Source organism: Convolutriloba macropyga, chromosome 7, assembly GCF_964194025.1.
Source record: "Convolutriloba macropyga chromosome 7, txConMacr16.3, whole genome shotgun sequence".
In the NCBI taxonomy this organism is placed as follows: Eukaryota; Metazoa; Xenacoelomorpha; order Acoela; family Convolutidae; genus Convolutriloba; species Convolutriloba macropyga.
Genome location: NC_134474.1, coordinates 22357524 through 22376940, shown reverse-complemented (window position 1 = coordinate 22376940; position 19417 = coordinate 22357524). Strand labels below are relative to the sequence as shown.

At 34.6% G+C, this 19417-nt stretch overlaps 2 protein-coding genes and 1 non-coding gene across 6 annotated transcripts in view; 2 read left to right on the top strand and 1 right to left on the bottom strand.

The window, feature by feature from the left end:
• The window catches only part of LOC142342703 (neuronal acetylcholine receptor subunit beta-3-like), a 47502-nt gene extending 28333 nt beyond the window's left edge, over positions 1–19169 (top strand). For all 4 annotated transcript variants that reach the window (XM_075394213.1, XM_075394212.1, XM_075394211.1 and 1 more), the window contains 3 exons: positions 16545–16745; positions 17060–17473; positions 18676–19169. In XM_075394213.1, the coding sequence (XP_075250328.1) occupies positions 16545–16745; positions 17060–17473; positions 18676–19073 (1013 nt within the window). In that variant the 3' untranslated portion in view covers positions 19074–19169. The remainder of the gene's footprint in view (positions 1–16544; positions 16746–17059; positions 17474–18675) is intronic.
• The window catches only part of LOC142342704 (ubiquinone biosynthesis O-methyltransferase-like), a 175751-nt gene that overhangs the window by 112804 nt on the left and 43530 nt on the right, over positions 1–19417 (bottom strand). The window lies entirely within an intron of this gene.
• On the top strand, positions 12488–12559 carry Trnam-cau (transfer RNA methionine (anticodon CAU)). The gene has a single exon. It is a non-coding gene; the product is annotated as a tRNA-Met (tRNA).

The following is a 19417-nucleotide window of genomic DNA, read 5'->3' as shown; positions in this document are numbered from 1 at the left end:
AATATTTACTTTACAACTTAACGTTATTGTCTTGGAACCTCTCAACCAATCAAAATCCCGTGTTAAAGAAATTATTCTGAAGATTAACGATTTTATTTTGTGTAATTGTTTCTTAATTTTAATTTTCTTTTACATAAACAGAGTATTGAGTGAAATTTTGCTCATTTGCGAAAAATGTTAATCAAAAATCATTTACAGTTGTTGGAAAAAATATATAAGAGGAAAGAAGGAATTGCCGATGCTTACAAAGTTGACGAGATTGATGTTGATTCCTATTTTTTCTACAATTTCTTGGACATTTGCGTTCAGAATGACAGAATAATCCGATTTAGTAAAGGATTCGAATATGCAACATTTTCCATTAAAAAATTCAAATATGATGATTATATAACGAAACAATCATTTGATTTATCGTCAGAGCTACACATTAACAAGTACGAAATTTTATTTATTTTGAATTCTGTTCCCGAAATTTTAGAACAGTACAGAAATCTAGCACAAGCGAACTGTATTCCAATTCCTGACCCCATAGCAATCACTTCATCTGTACAAAGCGCGTTGTTTTTTCATTATTATACAGATTACAATTCTGAAGGAGTAAAAATTCGATTTGGAATTCGGCTCCCAAATATATATATACAAAAGTTCTGTTCCAAAAATGGAATACTTTCCGAGATTGATTTAAAATTTAACGAAGTTGAACAAATTTATCAGAGCTTAACATTTTTGGTAAATTATGTCACTTCGTTCCCAATGAGCTATCCTTATTTAGTAAACAAGTAGTCATACATGTATTATTCAAAAACCATATTTGGTTTCTTTTCACGCATTGATGTTCCTGCTTCGTATACGAGCATCATTTTATAACAAATTCTTCCATATTTGGATACATTAAATGATTTCCATTTCCTGTTTCGGTTACTAACGTCAGTTTTTCTACAAAATATTTCCTTCTTTGGTTACTTTGTTCTTATTGGACGGAATTCACTATAAATAGGAGCGACAAAATTAGACTTCATCATTCTCTTTCATTTCCTCAAAATTAATTTCACCTCTGTTCCTCATCGTCCTGCTAACTATTCTTCAAAGCTTTATACAATTGAGTTCCTACATTCACATTCTTCTTATCTACAGATCCTATTTCAGTTGTAACGTTTATCTGTTTCTAACTTAGATATTCTTTTTGTCCTACTATAAAGTGAATTTTGTTGTTTTCTAACTTACTCTCTACTTGACAGTTTTCAATACGTTCATTTACAAACTGCTTTTGTTCCTAAAAAATCCACTTCTATCAACTCATCTGAACAAAATGGAGTTTACTGTGCAAAACAACAGTCTTCTGTACTCATTTTCCTTCACTGAGGAGACTGCTCGGATAAGTATTAAAGACTTATCAAACGGATTATATGAGTCTGTAATGACTTTACCCATCACTGTGTGGCATATTATTGAACACCAGCGACAACAGTTCGACACCTATCATCAGGGTCAGGTTCCAATTACGGAGAATCAGCTTGGAACTCAAGCGATGGGACACGAAGTTGCTGTTATTAGTGGGCACCACTATCCCCACGTTGCTGGGACAGAATTTCCACCTACCTACGTCGCTGGCAACATTCAATATACTTTCCCTTGGGAAGAAGGGCAAATTCCCAACTCTTGGTTCTCTAGCCCGGATGTAAATCAAGTTTTGAGTTCAGTGGAGGAGTCAGGGAATTTGCTTCAAACTGTGTCAAGCTTTGATGGGAGCGAGCTAAGTGTTGATACTAGCACTTGGACATCAAATGAACAGCAGAACTTTGATCCGGCACAGTACTATGGTTCTACTGATATGTCGACTACTCCATCAATGACAACACCTTCCATAGAGGATGGAACGGCGCACAATCCAATTTTGCTGACTGATGAAAACTCAACAACTTCAATCAGCGTTCAACCAACTGATCCTCCAGTAATATTTGAACGTTCTAGACCTTTTGGGAATGAGATTCAAAACTTACCAGAGTATGTTGTGAGAACTCTGTTTGAATAGATTCGAGTTGGTACAATTTTGCAGCTTCATTTGTAATCGATCTTAACGGAAAAGTTGTATGTTGATTTATACATTTTCCTGGTGATGTATTTAAACATTCTTTATAATATAATTTTTCTCATGTGAGCTTTCTTTTCTAAACCAGTCCACAAGGATATAATCAAACAAAATTTTGAATTTTGAAACTTCGTTACAAAACTTGATATTTAACGGAAATAGCATTATCAAAACTCGACATTTAACAAAAGTTTTTGATCAAAAATTTGATATTTAAGAAAAAAACTGAGCAGAAATTTGATTTCTAAGAAAAAAACCTGTATGAAAACTCGATTTTTAAGTTGTTATAGAAAAAAAAAACTTGTCATTTTACAAATTAAAAAATCTCTTCCTTTTTTGCGTTGAATTATACCGTAAACTGGTGAAAATCAGGAAAAAATTTTTGCGCTTTATTGTATCCAATTGGAAACTGTTTTTTGATATTTAAACAAAAAGATTGAATGAAAACTCGACATTTAACAAAAATTTCGTTGAGAAAACTCGACTTTTATTAAAATAAATTGTTCCAAAACCCAACAGTTAACAAAAATTTTTGTGAGAAAACTCGACTTTTAAAAGAATAATTTGTTACAAAACTTGACATTTAACAGATTAGAGGTATCAATTTAAACATTTAAGAAAAAGATTGTATAAAATGAGAAATTGAATTTTCTTGATTTTTAAACCAAATATAAAACTGATATTATGTAAATAATTGTGATGCAATTACAAATTTATTACTTTCTAATTTCAAGATATAACAGAGAATTATCAATTAAGCCATGGCCGTCTAACAAACAGTCAACAATTTTTATCAATTCACCCTCATATTTTGAGTTTTTAAGAGATTGAATTCTGTCCAGAAAAGAAGATCCCATTGTTTGTGTGCTTACATTTCTTTGTTCAGCGCGTAGTAGATGTCTCTTGAACTTCTTTCTACTCAATCTTTTTTTAGACGAACTAGGTAACTTCTCAACATATTTGTTCTCATAATTGTGTTGTACTGCTCTGTCTAATTGAGTAAAGACAAGTCCCGATTCTTCCAAAATATTGCCAAAAAATTGATGTTTATATAATGTATATAAACAATCAACTGTCTGATATAAATAGGAGAGATCTTCCAGTTTTTGAAGCAAGTCTCCGATGGAGAAAGAAATGAAAACAATGTGATATCGACAGGTTTTCAGGGGACAGAAACTGTTGTGTGAAGCAACAACATATTCACTTGTAAGAATATATGGTCTATAATCTTTGACAGATACAGATATAAACAACGCCTTTTCACAGAATTTTTTGTAAAAGTGTGGTAAAACCTGACACATAACTGCTGCCATTCTGTAATATTATTTAGTTCTAAAGAAATTGATTTCCTTATTTGAACTTAAATTCCAAATAAGGAAACTAATTTATTTATTAAAAATAAAACCAAATTCCAAATAAGGAAATCAACTTATAAATTATAAAGGAATTCAAATTCCAAATAAGGAAACCAATGAAATTGTTATGTGCAATTTAAAATCTCATTTGAACTATGAATCAATTCAAGAAACAGCGGATTAAGAAATTTCGATGTTTTACTTGTTCAAATTATTTTCGTCACTACTTCTCTCTAATGCAACACAGACGTGCTAAACACAAAGACTCTTTTTCTATAATGATTCAAAAGTTTTCTTTATTGAAAATTTCTGATTAGAAATCCTTTTAAGGAAGAATTCTAAATAGACACATTTTTCTCTTCCTTTTTAGGAAATTGTGCGAAAACAATGATGTCATTAGCATAAAAGGAAATTCTGCGTTGTAGAGGCCCTTAATTTTTTAAGCAAATCATTTAATCAACTTCTCGCAGCTTACTCAAGTTACGTAAATGTCTCTCTCCAAAGTATCTCCTTGTTACTCGAGCGCTCCATCAATGTTTACAGATTCACAACCTAAATTGGGTACTGATTCCGTCCCATTTTATATTGACTTTGGTTCTCATCCAAACAGATTTGGGAGATTTACTGTGTCCCAAATATTTAGAAATGGACAAAATTACTCGGAACCAACTTTTCAAGTCTTTAAAAAAGATAAATGTGGAACATTTGAAAAGTACCAACAACTGAGAATTGGAGATTACGAATTCAAGAAATTTTGTCTTCTGAAGAACGATCTGCTGAATGGAGACTGGGAAATTCGAGAAAATCCAGCTCAATTTGAGAAGAACCCAAAAATGGAAGACGTGCTGCAACAATGTCACAAAGCAAGAGAGATCAGCATTGGAAAAAATCGAAGACTCTACGTTACCTTTATACAGTACGTTCAGGACAATCCAGCTTCAGTTTATGTCCAGATCCGACTATTTTGTCGCAAAGAGAGCAATGAGTTCAAGCAAGTGACTTACGTCAGCTATAAAATGGAAGAATTCAAGGAACTCATTGAAAATCTTAAAGACTTCTCTAATATTGAACAATGTACATTTCAATAACTACTGCTGCGCAATATTATGATGTGTTTTTTATATTGAATGATGAATATTTGGTGATTATATGTATTTGACTTTCAGTAAACATTTTTTCATTTGAAACTTTTTTCTTCTTAGAATGAGTTGGGATATTGGATGCTCTAGAAACATTTTCTTAAGTCTCAGAGATAAATCAAAAGTTTTTCACGTCAGGTTACATCACGAGCTTAAAAGGTATTCATATACAGTTCTTGAAGCGCAAAATTTTCCCAATTTGGATAATTTAGACGTAGAGTCCCAAATTTCTGAATTCAAGTGGGTTATTCATAATGAGCTGCGCAGAACAACTCTAACATATCGTTCTGACAAACAAGAAATTTCCATTTCTCAACATCGCTGGAACGGATATCAGTGGAGTTTTCTTACAAAGATTGATTTGAAAAAAGAGGAGTATAAAAATCTAGTAGATCATCTACCAACACTTCTTTCCTATATAGAAAATTACAAAAAGACTTGCATTATTTTGGACGAAACAACTCAGAGTTAATGAATATTGTTACTCTGGTAAACATTTTCAATTGTTACGGAAGCATACTTTCAATGTTCCCTACGAACGAAAAACGTAAAAACTGTTTTCTCGCAGCGTGTAAAATTTGGAACCGAAATGTCGATTTGGACGAAATTGATCAAAAGTTTCCTCACGGAGGAAGAATTGGATATGGAAACTCTCTTTTGGACTTTTTCTTAGCTAGATCAAAAATTTTTCGTCTACATGCAATTTTACATGATTCTGCTGGAGCTGTGAAAACAACAACAGACAAAGGACCAGGTTATTGTTACATGCTGCCGCAATTACCCAGCTCCTGTCTTCTAGGTCATATAACTGGATTATTCTTTTGTCTCTACATCAAAGTTTGTCATCCTCATATTTTTAAAATACTAGATTGTTAATCATTTGTCAATTATCTCAGCTAAAAAGAGGGTGACTCTCGTTGTGTTTGATATTGAGTGCTTGGAGGGAACAGTTGTCAAGGAGCTGGGAATTTTCAAGGACGGAATTGTGTTAGGATATACATTCCTCCCACCGAATGACTACAAGCCAACATTTCAAGCAAAGTGGAACACAAAGAATTTACATGGAATAAACTGGAATAATGGAAAAGTTGATTACTCAGATCTTCCAACCATAATTCATCAACATTGTTCTCCTACAACCGAATACTTTGCCAAAGGATTGGAGAAATGTAAAATCCTATCCAATTATTTGTGTAAGGATGTGGAAAATTTGGACGATTTTGGATGTCCAAAAGCCTCTAAGTTGATTTCCAACGAAGATACAATCTGGGAATGTAGTAACTACCCCTACCGACACAAGAAAACATTACACTGTGCAGAGAAGAAAGCTTATGCTTATGGAACTTGGGTTCTTAATTTTTTTGACAAAATTTAATATTTGTAAAAATTTTTATATACTTTGATTGTAATGTATCATATTGTCTTTTAATTAATTTTTAAAATCATTTTTTTCGCCTACAAAACATAGAAAAGTTGCTTCAAAAATGAGAAAGTTGAACAAATTTTGTCCTAGCGTTACACAGTTATTCTTCATTTCAATTCTGTCGTTTTTCTTAATTTTGAATTTATTCTCCTTTTTTATGCTTTCTGTTATTAATTCCTGTGAAGAGACAGTGTTTTGGCTGTCGCTGTTGTTTGTTTCTTTTTTATGTTTAGAAGCTTATCTCATTTTTTAATTTATTTACATCACAATTCAGTTGAAACATTTTCTCTATCGTCTCAATGATTACGTTTAAATGACTGAGCATACAGATAAAGGATTAAATTTGGGTAATTTTGTCTTTGATGATAATAATCAGGAACGACAATCATGGAAATGTTTTGGACAGACTTGTAATAGGTCTCTAGTCGTTTTTCTGTCCCAATTTTTTGTTATACTCGTAATTCTGGTCTGTTGTATAGTACGAATAACATTGGCCACAACGTGTGAAGAAACAACAGTTTGGATTGCAATCCTTTCTAGTACAGTTGGTTATATTTTACCTTCACCTAAATTATGAACAAGATAATTTCCACAAAAGAACGAATTTTTATTTCATTGGTTGGTCCAAGCGGATCTGGGAAATCTCATCTTATACATGAATGGTTAACAATTGGAACTTTTCAACCAGAGTTCGACAAAATTTACTACTTCTATCAACATTATCAATCTCTTTATGGTTTAATGTCTAAAGATGTTAAAAATATTGAGTTCATAGAAGGAGTTGACTTTGAGTTTATTCAAAACCTCCCAAATAACGGAACAAAGTATCTGTTAATTTTTGACGACTCTTGTGAGGAGATTTCCAGCTCTAAAGATTTCGTTAAAATTGCAACAGCTGGAAGACATAAAGGACTCAGCACAATATACATCAAACACAATTTATTTCATCAGAGTAGATTAGGAAGAGATATAGAGTTACAAAATACTCATATCGTCTTGTTCAAATCTCCTAGAGATGTACTGCAAATAAACACTCTGAGCCAACAGTTGGGATTAGGTTCACAATTAAAAGATTGGTATACCAAAGCAACTTCTATTCCTTATGGTCATTTACTTATTGATTTAACTCCCAAAACAGTCGACTCTCTTCGATTTTGTACAAATAGTGGATCGATTCCTTCAATTTTTTTCCTTCCACAACATAAACAGCAGACCACATTTTTGAGTGATGAGCACACAACATCTCTCTACTCTGACAACGTTCCAAAGTTATTCCCGGAACTTCAAAAGAACTTACCTAAAAAATTGTCCGAAAGAATTTATTCAGTTCCTAAACGAGTGCATCGTAAACATGCTCAGAGGAGAACTGCAAGATATTCAAAAACGAGACGTAAAAAGTATCAAGACGAAATTCATCAGCTTATTCTAAAAAGAACTGGAATAAATAAAAGGAGAGCAATTTTAAGTTCAAGGAAAGGAATAGAACTTATATCAATTCTAACTCCATCTATCATTAACCGTCTTTCTTGAAATGGAACAGTTTGTTTTGATTCCTCAACAGCTTTACGAACAAAAATTCAAATTACATGTGTATAAATTGGACGAGAGTGAGGAAAAAGTTAACTTCGTTCCACAAAATTTAGATTCTCTTCACAAGGACATCACCACTAACACAAAATCATTCAAAAACGAGTCAGTTGTAGATCAAATACTCAAATGTCCTCGAATCAAGCTGTCCCTCAGTGACTCCATTTTACTGGATGGAAGAGATACAAATGTAGCATTTACCGATTTTATTTACGCATTGAAGAGAAAAAATATTGCATTTCCTGATATATATTACACAATACTTGATGCTACAGGGATAAGTCCGAGCAAAATTGTAAACAAGGATGCCAAAAGCAAAGACAGAGGGAGTTGGATCCCTTTCAAAATCTGAAAAAGCGAAACTTCAACGATTATACAAAGAAGGAAAAGCTGCATTTGGATCGGTTAGAAATCTTCAAAAAGCGAGCGGTTTATCAAGAGGCAAGGTTATTTCCTTTCTCCACACTAAAAATTCCTATACAAAATACCGTCAAGCAAATCGACATTTTAGACGATTACCTGCATTTGCAAAGCGGATAAATGAAATTTGGTGTCTTGATTTAGCTTTTATGGATAAATTGTCAGAGTTTAATAACGGAGTAAAGTATCTATTAATCTGCGTTGATGTATTTTCTCGTTTTGTCCGTGTTCAACCAATGAAATCAAAGTATTCTACAGATGCTGTAGCAGCTTTCAAAAAAATGCTACGAAAAAACAACATCCCACAAAAAGTATGGGTTGATCAATGAACAGAGTTTGGTGGCGAATTTCGGAAATTTTGTGGAGAAAAGAAAACTAAAATTTATTCAACGAGAAGTGAAACAAAAGCTGCCGTAGCTGAGAGAGCTATCAGATCTTTGAAAAACATTATTTATCGCTTCATGGAAGAAAACGGGCATAAGTACCTTGTAAAAATGGGATCTTTCCTAAATACAATGAATAGTAGAGTAAATAGATCTACAGGTAAAGCTCCAAAAGAGGTAAAAAACAAAGACTTTTTATCAATTTTTTACAAAAATCCGATCAGACAATACAAAAAACCTCGGTTTAAAGTAGGGGATAAAGTACGAATTTCGAAATACGATATTCCTTTTAGAAAAGGATACAAGTCACAGTTCACGAGTGAAATCTTTGAAATTGTTAAGATTGCTACGTACAAATCTCCAACATACAACCTCAAGGGAGAGCAGGGTGATGAAATACTAGGAAAACTTTATGAACAAGAGCTCTCAAAGTGTATCATTTAGTGATGAACTCTTTTACGGTAGAGCTGGTTTCCAACGCATCCTTTGATTGTTATCCAAATAATACATTGAGTTCTTTTACCAATTTCCTTCCCGAACAGATTAACCTTGAAGGAGAATGGGAGGTGGCAATAACCGAACTATCATATCCGTCTTTGTACCAGAATATTACAGATGGAAAATTTTTCTATCTAGATGCTGCAACTCCAGATACAAAACCTTCCGATTATTATACAATTGATGCAGGACTATATCCATCAATATCTGATATTGTGAACGAAATGAACAAAAAAATTCAGGAAAGAGAAAAGTATGAGAAAACTCCAATCAAAATAAAAGTCAACAGAATTACACAGAGAATATCCCTAAGCCTTCCTAATGAAAACTCGTTACTAGTTATCTTCAGTACTGATCTCTGTCACGTATTTGGGTGTGAGGAAGCTGTTTACGGAATGGGTGTTTTTATGAGTGGTGCTGGACCACATTTTCCTAAATTTCCCTATGATATTGTTCGAATTCATACTCTCATGATATACAGTGATATTGTTGAATACAATATTGTAAGTGATACAAAAGCCGCGCTTTTGAGATGTATTCCGTTTATTTCTAAAATTAAGAATGGAGACATAATATCTACTGGACAATATATGAATTATCAAAACTTCCCAAATCTACAATTTAAAAAAATTCTTAAAAATTCTTTCCACAGCATTAAACTTGAGCTCCGCGACTCATACGGTGAAAAAGTTCCCTTCAATTCAGTAGGTGTAACAAGAGCTGTATTGATGTTCAGAAGAGCTTCAGACAATCATTTTTAAAATTAAGTTTACAAAAAATGGTTGCAGACAGTGATTTACCGTATTTTCGTGGTTATTCAAGACAAAGGGGAAGAGGATTTGGAGCTTTAGCACAAACAATTGGGAGAACTGCAATTCCTTTTTTGAGACGATATGTTGTACCAGCAGCTAAAAGAGTTGGTGCTGACTTGATTGAATTAGCTGCGCCAGAAATCGGAAATGTATTAGCTGGAAGGAAAAAGTTCAAATCTGCAGCCACAGATGTTGGAAAGAAAACTTTACGTAAACAACTAGGAGGAGGAAAACCTAGAAAACGACGTATTATTCGAAAACGCTCGCCAAAAATCAGTCGACGTCGTCGAACTAGGAGGGATATTTTTACCAAACTAAAATGAATACCAGATCAACAAATGACAGTAATTTCCGTTATGGACACTTTACAAATTCTTGCTTGGAGATTTTTGACAAAATTCCGGTTTTGGAACCAATTGAATCATCCCATATTCAAGAAGTTTATCCCAGCACTTCATTGGATGAAAGCAGCATTGAATTTGAATTTGAAACAGATAGAAGTATTTATCTCGATATGAGAGATATTCATTTACAAATTAAAGTTGGATTACAAAAGGGAAGATTATTTGACGATTTCATGAAAAAAGAGGAGCATGGAAAACCAGATATGGGTATGACTTTCACTGATGATGATTTACAATATTTGACTCATGTCAACAACTTGTTACACTCTCTTTTCTCCAACTGCGAAGTGTATTTAAACAATCAACAAGTGTACAACTCTAACGGACTCTATGGCCACAAAGCTCTGATATCCAATGAATTCAATGCTTCTACAATGAATAATGAAGGAATTTTGGCTTGTCATGGATACGAATTTGAGAAAGATCCTAGTGATTATGAAAAAAGTCCGTTCATAGATAGGGAAGAAGAGCTTTTGTTGAAAGATGGGGTTACCTTATATGGTAAACTTGCAATCGACTTATTTCAATGTGAAAAATTATTACTTCCAAATACAAAAATTAGACTCAAATTGATTCGAGCGAGACCAAATTTTTACATGATTTCCTACAATCCACATGTTTCCCTTAGAATTCTTGACTGTTCACTTTTTACGAGACGTGTTGTCGTTAATGAGGTCTATCACCAGACAATCAAGTATCAACTAACACATCAACCAGCTTGCTATAATTTTATGGAGACAATTGCGCGAACATTTATTATTCCTTCTGGACAAAATCAATTTATTCAGGAAAATGTTTTCAATAACGCCCCAATCAGACGAATTGCAATAGCAATGAACACTAATTCAGCATTCACCGGACATTTTCAAGAAAATCCTTTTGATTATCGAAAGTTTGGACTGCGGGAGCTGAGAATTGTTCGAGGGGGAGAGCTGTTGTCTCAATTGATACAACCAACAATTGTAGAGCTTATGTTACAACAATGAAGGCAATGAACTTCAACGAAGAAATTCCTGCGTTACCGAATGATTTCTTCACAGATCATTATGTGCTTGTATTCGATCTCACATCACTCCAAGATGCTGGTGAAAATGTTCATTATCCTGAACTCAGTGGGGAAAGTCTTCGTTTAGAAATGTTCTTTGAACGTCCGCTAACCAATGTTACCGAGTTAATTGTTCTCGGAGAACGAATCTCAACAGTTAAAATTGATCAGTTTGGAACAGTTGCTAAGAATGTCTGAAGAACTCTGCATTAATCAAGATTTTTTAATTTTCTTCTCAATTTTTTATGGTTTTTATATTATTGCCTTCTGCGTTGGAACATTTGTTGGATATGTACTTTCATCGCCCAGTTGCAACCCTTTCCACACTATAATATCAAGATAGGGAATGGATGAAAATTGGGGTAGACCTACTCCAAACTTATATGTATACCTTATTTGTGCAGTATTCCTGGGACTTTTAATCATCATTATTATCTTTCATCCCGATGTCACAGGTAATAGTGAAGACAGAGTAAGTAAATCTACAGGAGATCTGATACGTAAAATTCCCCAATCTAAAGATTGTTGCTTTATTGAAAAGAACGAATCATTTCAACTTGATTGTAATGTGAGAAATCCCTGTTCAAACGGAGCTTGCGAATTGAAACAGAAGATTATTTGTCATGGATAATCAATCTCTTCAACAAATTATTGAACGCATTCCTGAGCTAAAATTCAAATACATTGGATCGTTTCCAGCAGATTTCATTCCAAATTTACCCAAATTCAGCTTTGCAATCATTAACACTGCTTCGAGTAAAGAAGTCGGTGAACATTGGATATTGATTGCTCGACTCAACAGAAGTTACTATTATGCGGATTCTCTGACTCGATCAGTAACACATTACAAATTTTTAGGTAAAAAGTACCAAAAAATAATACATCGACCACTTCAGAAGATGCAAAATTTGTGTGGATTCTACGCAATTTTTGCAGCATTTCAACTATTTAAGTTTTTCCAAACCAACTTGAACAATATTCATGATGTACACGTGTTAAATTTTATAAGTAACTATATAAAGTAGTGTTCATTTTGGTATTTAGTAAGCTGAAGTTAATAAAGTCGATAGTATATGTTTCTCGTAACTGTTTCTCGTGAGTTTTCTTTTTTCGAACTTTTTTTATCGAACTTTATTAACCACTCGGCTAAGTGTACCTTGATGTTCATTGAAATTTATACAATTTATTGTAAATGATTGAGTAATTTTGTATTTTGATGCTCATAATTTGTACTGTGTCTGTCATTTTATACTATTTTAATTCATTTTTTTCTTTTATTTAACATCTTTTTTCAAATAATGTACAAAAAATAATGCATATATGCATGTAATTAGCAAGATGGCGCAGTGGGAGCGCGCTGGGCCCATAACCCAGAGGACGGTAGATCAAAACTACCTCTTGCTATCTTGACTTTTTCCAATTAATGAGCGCGCAAAAGACATTTGTTACACAATTGATTCAAACAATTAGGGGAACAATCTTTGCAATTGACCTAAAATTTGTAAACAAAAATTCAACATGTCACATAATTACCCCTCAGATAACTAGGGTAATTGAAAACCCCCACCAATTAATTTCACAATTTAATAACATAAAATTTGTAAACAAAATTCAACCTGTCACATAATTACCCCTCACATAATTACAGCAATTAATTACCCACGCCAATTCTATTGTTCTCACGTAATCACTTAATAACTACACAAACATTGATATTTTTCCCTCAAAATTTCAGCCTATCAGGAGCGTCTCCGAACCTACCCCCCACATTTGCACCGACTATACTACTAGAAAATGTACATGCACAAATACATACGCAAAACCTATACCCTATCTTAATACATGGCGGCACCTAATCAATACATGTCGGCGGCTATTACTTATCTTAGTACATGTCGGCGGCTATTACTAATCTTAATACATGTCGGCGGCTATTACTAATCTTAATACATGTCGGCGGCTATTACTAATCTTAATACATGTCGGCGGCTATTACTAATCTTAATACATGTCGGCGGCTATTACTAATCTTAATACATGTCGGCGGCTATTACTAATCTTAATACATGTCGGCGGCTATTACTAATCTTAATACATGTCGGCGGCTATTACTAATCTTAGTACATGTCGGCGGCTATTACTAATCTTAATACATGTCGGCGGCTATTACTAATCTTAATACATGTCGGCAGCTATTACTAATCTTAATACATGTCGGCGGCTATTACTAATCTTAATACATGTCGGCGGCTATTACTAATCTTAATACATGTCGGCGGCTATTACTAATCTTAATACATGTCGGCGGCTATTACTAATCTTAATACATGTCGGCGGCTATTACTAATCTTAATACATGTCGGCGGCTATTACTAATCTTAATACATGTCGGCGGCTATTACTAATCTTAATACATGTCGGCGCATAATCTTAATACATGTCGCCGGCTATAACTAATCTTAATACATGGCGGCTATACCCTATCTTAATACATTAACGCCGCTATACCTAATCTTAATACATGCTCATTCATTCCCTATCTTAATACGTTACGGAGGACCCAAATCCCGGAAAATACGCTATACCCTATCTTAATACATGGGGGACCTCACCCCCCCCCCCCCCGGGGAGTGTAGCTCACTATAATACTACTCGCATGGGTGCAAAACAGACCATTTTGTTTACAGATTTAAACATAAAACAATTAAAGACAGAGCTTTTCAAAATATCCTTTTTTAAACGATGTAAGTCATGTATGATCAAAAAAACTTATCACCCTACTGGCCTAAATAGTGATATAAAACAGAGAGATACCGTCGAGCACACAAAATTAAAGTCAATGTGACCTTGTATGCTCGTACTAAAAATCCTGACAAAAAAACCAGGAGAAGGCCAACAATAGCTCCGCTATTTTAAAACATAGCCGGCAGATTGCCAGAATAGCTGCGAAAGAATAGACCTGCGTGCCATATAATAGAGATAGAAACAGATACAGATCTAAATTGGAAAAAAAATTGACGCCGCTCAAAAAAAATAGGTAAAAAACATTCAGCCATAAATTAATAAACGCTTGTTAAAATTCATTCCGCAGAAGCCTCTTATTAGGGAACTTTACTGCACATATGAGTTCCTTCGACCTTAAACAAATTCAAATTAAACTTAAGTTTTTAAAGTGCAAAAGTCATTTTATTGAGTGAGGTAAGTCAATTGTGATCAAAATCTAATCACGCGAACAAATTTTCTAAAGAGAGTGAGCAATGTGTCGCGCGCGCAAATGCCGTTAGTGAGAGGAAGAAGTCATTCAGAAAGTTTGACTTTTTCAGCTTTGCTGTGTGAACAAATGTAAAACGAAAAAAGAGCGTCAGACGACGAAACAAAAAAACATAGCAGGACAAGTCTTGACGTACAATTCAAAGAATTTTCATTAATTAAAAAGAAAACTAGACCTAGAACGGACTATGAATGGATTGAGAAAACCATTTAGAAAAAAATCCGACCCAAAAAATCGAAAAAATAGGAAAAATCGAAGTAAAATTTCCGCATGTGAACAAAAAACCACTAGCGAGAAAGCGAATTTTTGTTCAAACACCGTTTTCTCACTCTACTTTAAATTTAGAGCGAAAAAATTTCACGCCGCAAAACTACTCACTTTTTCGCTCCACTTCCTGTTTCGGCGTGACCAAAATCACTACTCCAATTTGACTTCAGAAATCATGAAAATGTGTGAAAGACAGCGCCCCAATACAATTCAAATTCTTTGAATTGTAAAAAACCAAGAGCACCGCAATATAGCTACGCTCAGCTTACAGCTTCGCAGCTATAAAAATACTCCGATGAGATCAATAATAGCCAGACTATTTCTACGGGGCTATTAAAAAACAAAGCCATCTACTTGTATGTATAGTCCTTGAGAAATTTGGAAAAGTTCCCCTGACAACATTCAACTTGCAACTTTTTTCAAAACTCAATTTCAAAAAGTTTTCAACGCATTGTAAACTCAAACAACGCTTTACAAAAAGAGTACAAACAGAAGTCAAATTGCCCCACGAAATCAAAAACTACTCGGTTTTTCGCTCTACTTCCTGTTTCGGGTTGACCAAAATCATCCCGCTAATTGCACTTCAAAAAGCATTAAGTATGAACAAATTTTAAAAACATAGCCACGGAATATAGCTACGGAAGAATTCCGGAAACGACTCAAAGTACAAAATTGACGATTCTCGCTAATTTAATGCAGATCCTATATAATTATACCATAAACATTTGAGAAAGAATAACAGGAACAACATGAGAAAAGCAACTGACAAAAACTGATAAAGCATCTGATTAAATTTACTTCAAATTGAGACTTTAAAAATTACAGGCAAAATACAAAAGAACTTGTAATACAGGTAGTTTGCAACAAAAACAATACCAATTGGCAAATAATCTAAGAAAATGGGTTTATAACAATTAAAACAAATAAAAATGCAAAGAACAAAAAACCTGAAAAAACAGAAAAATGTTTAATGTATTTCAGTAAAAATTGCCACCATGTCTAGCCTTCAAATGTCACTTCAAAGAATCAACACCTATATAATAACTTTTATAAAACTTAAAAAACAAACAAATTGACAAAATTTGCTGAAACTTGCTACGATTTTCTTCAATAAAAAGAACTCAAAAAGAATATCAGTTAAATTGAAGGAAACCCAAAATTGCTAGAACAACTACCCAATTTTTAAAAAAAAAAATGAGGAAGAACACAAAGACTGCTAAAAAAAATTTGAAAGGCAAAATGGTAAAAAAAATAGCTGAAAATTGAATCTAAAAGTGTAATATTTGACTCAGAGGGCTAAAAATGACTCTATACGCACTATTACTAGTTGGGATAATCATGAGAAATACTTTTGATTGAAAAACTAAAAACTCCCGTGACAATTCCGCGCGTGAAAAAAAAAATCGCTCACATAGCAAAATAGTTTTCATTCCTACTTTTCCCGCTTTCTCGCAAAAACAAGAACAGAAAACCGCTCTCTTATCTCTGCTCTTCAATACCTTCAGCAGTTTGACCAAAGCGCTTAATTTTGACATTCAGCATTGACGTTAACATCTTGTTTTAAGTACACTCCAAAATATTGATAAAAAAGACGCCGGTTGAGAAGATGAGAGCGGCTATTAAACATAAAGTGACTAACGTGGAATCAATCACTCCCGAACAATTTAATTTAGAGGGGTAAAGTGTAGAAATTTTTATGAGGCAAAGACAACCACTCCGAGAGGGGCTCGAACCCGCAATTTTTATGGAAGAATGATCCAGAACCGAAGCGCAAAAACCGTCACGCAAAAATTGTGCCTAAAAATACACACGTTTACAATAATTTCTTCAAACTTCGTTCGATCATTTCAGTTCCTTTGGATGCAATAAGAATGACGTATGAGGGCTTCAATCAGCAAGTCATCCAATCAAACGGATTGGTTGTCGCGTGGTCCTCCATGATAACAGTCCAATTATCTTGTAATTTTGACCTGACAAAGTTCCCCTACGACACTCAATACTGCCCTGTGAAAATTGGACCATGGATTTTGGATAATCACATTTATCACGCAGGTTAGTCATGTACATACTCAGCAACAAAAAATTAATGATACACAATTAAAACAAAAGACTGTATAATCGGCATACCATAACCGACTAACGTCGAACGAACAGTCTCTCAAACTACTCGCCACGGCTTGCCTTTGGTAGTCACGAGTTTAAGCTTTGTGAGCCTATCTTCACCATGCGGGAGTAAAAAAAAAAGGGAGGAGCAGGGAAATGGTACGGCAAGAATTATCTCCTTATTGCCCATGAGCTTCCACAAAATGATGGGTAAGCAGATTAGTCGTTGTCAAATAGTGTTGAATCAATGGCAGCATTTTTAGGACTAGAAGGGGACCAGAATTCATCATATCTTCCACTCCAAGGATTTGATGGTGACGATCAGTGGGATCTCTTGACCCCTGTAGAAGCATCAGTGACTACAATTGAGAAAAACGACCGCTACTATGATCAAATAACCATGCATATCAGACTGAAACGACTGGCCCGCTTCTACGAAATAGTACTAATATTCCCAAATATTTTACTCTATGTCATGTCTTCTATGGTATTCTGGTTGCCAGTCGACTCCGGGGAGAAGATCTCTCTGGCTACGACGGCTCTCCTGGCAGAAATTGTGACGTTCCAGGTAATAACAGACATTCTTCCGGCGACCTCTCACCCGTTCCCTGCAATGCTATACTTCATTTGTGTGGTGGCAATGCACATCGCGCTGAACACTCTCATGTCAATTGCAGGTATACCTATTTGTCACCATTATAAGGACCGGCAAGTAATGCCTGAAAAACTATTCAACGGCCGAAGACACGATTTGACTAGAGGCTTCGGAGAAAACCCAAGGAAAGAACCTAAGTCCCCCAAATATTTTACGAAATAATTTTGGAATTCGAAATTTTTACACGAAATTTTTTGAAAGTTGGTTTTGACTTGGGAATCAACTTGCAAGTGTAACCCAAGCCTTGGCAAAGACTTGTCAGACTTGTTTTTAGACATGCTCAGTACTCATATGTGCTTGTAGACTTGCATTTAGACTGGCCCAGTACTGGTCTTGACTTGCAGTTCAGTACGGGTTGCCGTTCAGTCCGGGTATACAGTTAAGAAAACAAAAGATTGAAATAATTTCTCTCAACAAATTGGCAGTAATTGCGTGCAAACATGCTATACGCGTGTCTATGCACAAACAATTTGTTTTCTTCTCCATGATTCTCATTTTCCTTAACTGTATGCGTCCCCCTCTTTCTGTTGCCGCGCAAGATACAATCGCCAGCATAACTGAAAAATTTGGTAAAAATTGTCCAAATAGCTTAAAATCAATTGCACAGAATCAAACTTTTTTGTTAATACCACCTGAAAAACTTAGTGGCGAAATTGTTCACTAAAGGCGAACTGAGGATGCTTTCTACAAATTCCCAATACGGTATCAAAAAATTCTTTCCGTGGTCTTATGACAAAATTTATGAACGATTTCTGAACGGAAAGCTTATAGCACATACTCAATGATGATGGGTAATTGCGGAAATCTATCGAATCGACAACAGTTAAATTTTGTTTTAGGTATTTCCAATTAACTCGATGCGCCTCATTAGCAATTTAAGGTCAATATTGACAACTACAGAATTATATAGTACATCATTTTATTTAATAATTGTTAGATCTATTTTATCTCCACCCCATTCAAAAGGGCTACCAAATTAGGACCTCCATTATATTTAAAGGCGTCAGGACAAAAGAAATTGGTTCTTTCAAGTTATAGACTCCTAACCCCCACCACGTAGAATCCCACCTTACCCTCCTCCCCCCATTACAGAATATTTCCGCCAATTGTTAGGCCATTAACCCCAATGCGACGGAGAAGTCGAAAAACGCCTTTACCGGGACATAACAACATTAGCCGTGCCTATGCCTAATAATGCAGCCAAGAAATTTTGATTTCTTTTAGTGATCAACATTCACAGCCGATCCAAAGCTCGTGCACCCCGAATAATTCACAAAGTAATCGGAAGTCGCATGCTGATGCATCTGGTATTTCTACCGACATACGAAGTGGAGCCCCCCACAGAGAACTTCCCTCTCGAGAAACCAGTTCCACCAATTCGCGAAGATAGTGCAAATCGCACTCCAGCAATCAGCGAGAATCTTCGAGAGACTAGTGTTGGCAAGCGAAAGGATTTCCTCTTGGAGAAACCAGAAATACAAACTGTTCCAAAAGCCGAAAGCGTCATTGGAGACTATTCGGAAAATACACCTTGGAAGCACTTCGCGTATTTCGTGGACAGAATCATGTTCTATCTGCATATGATTGTCATGACAATCGTGCTTACCTATTTTCTTCGATGAGAATGAAACTCAATATCTATGAATATCTATTACCACATATAATCATGATAATCGAATTTAGAGTTGAAATCTGAATAAATCCAATTACTAATTTAACCTTTATCACATTATCTCCCGGTAAACTCGACTAAAAAATTTGAGAACAAAAAACGCTGAGAACAAAAATTCTTAACTTCCAACAAGAGATCAAGAAAAGCGCGCACCATCAAAACTTAAGTGTGAATTTTCGTTGAAAATAATTAGTGTTATCAAAAATAACGTAAAATCGAACAAATCTAGTGACTTCGGTTAAATTTCCTCTCATTAAAATCTCTCTTAAGTACGGTAATTGACAAACATCGCTG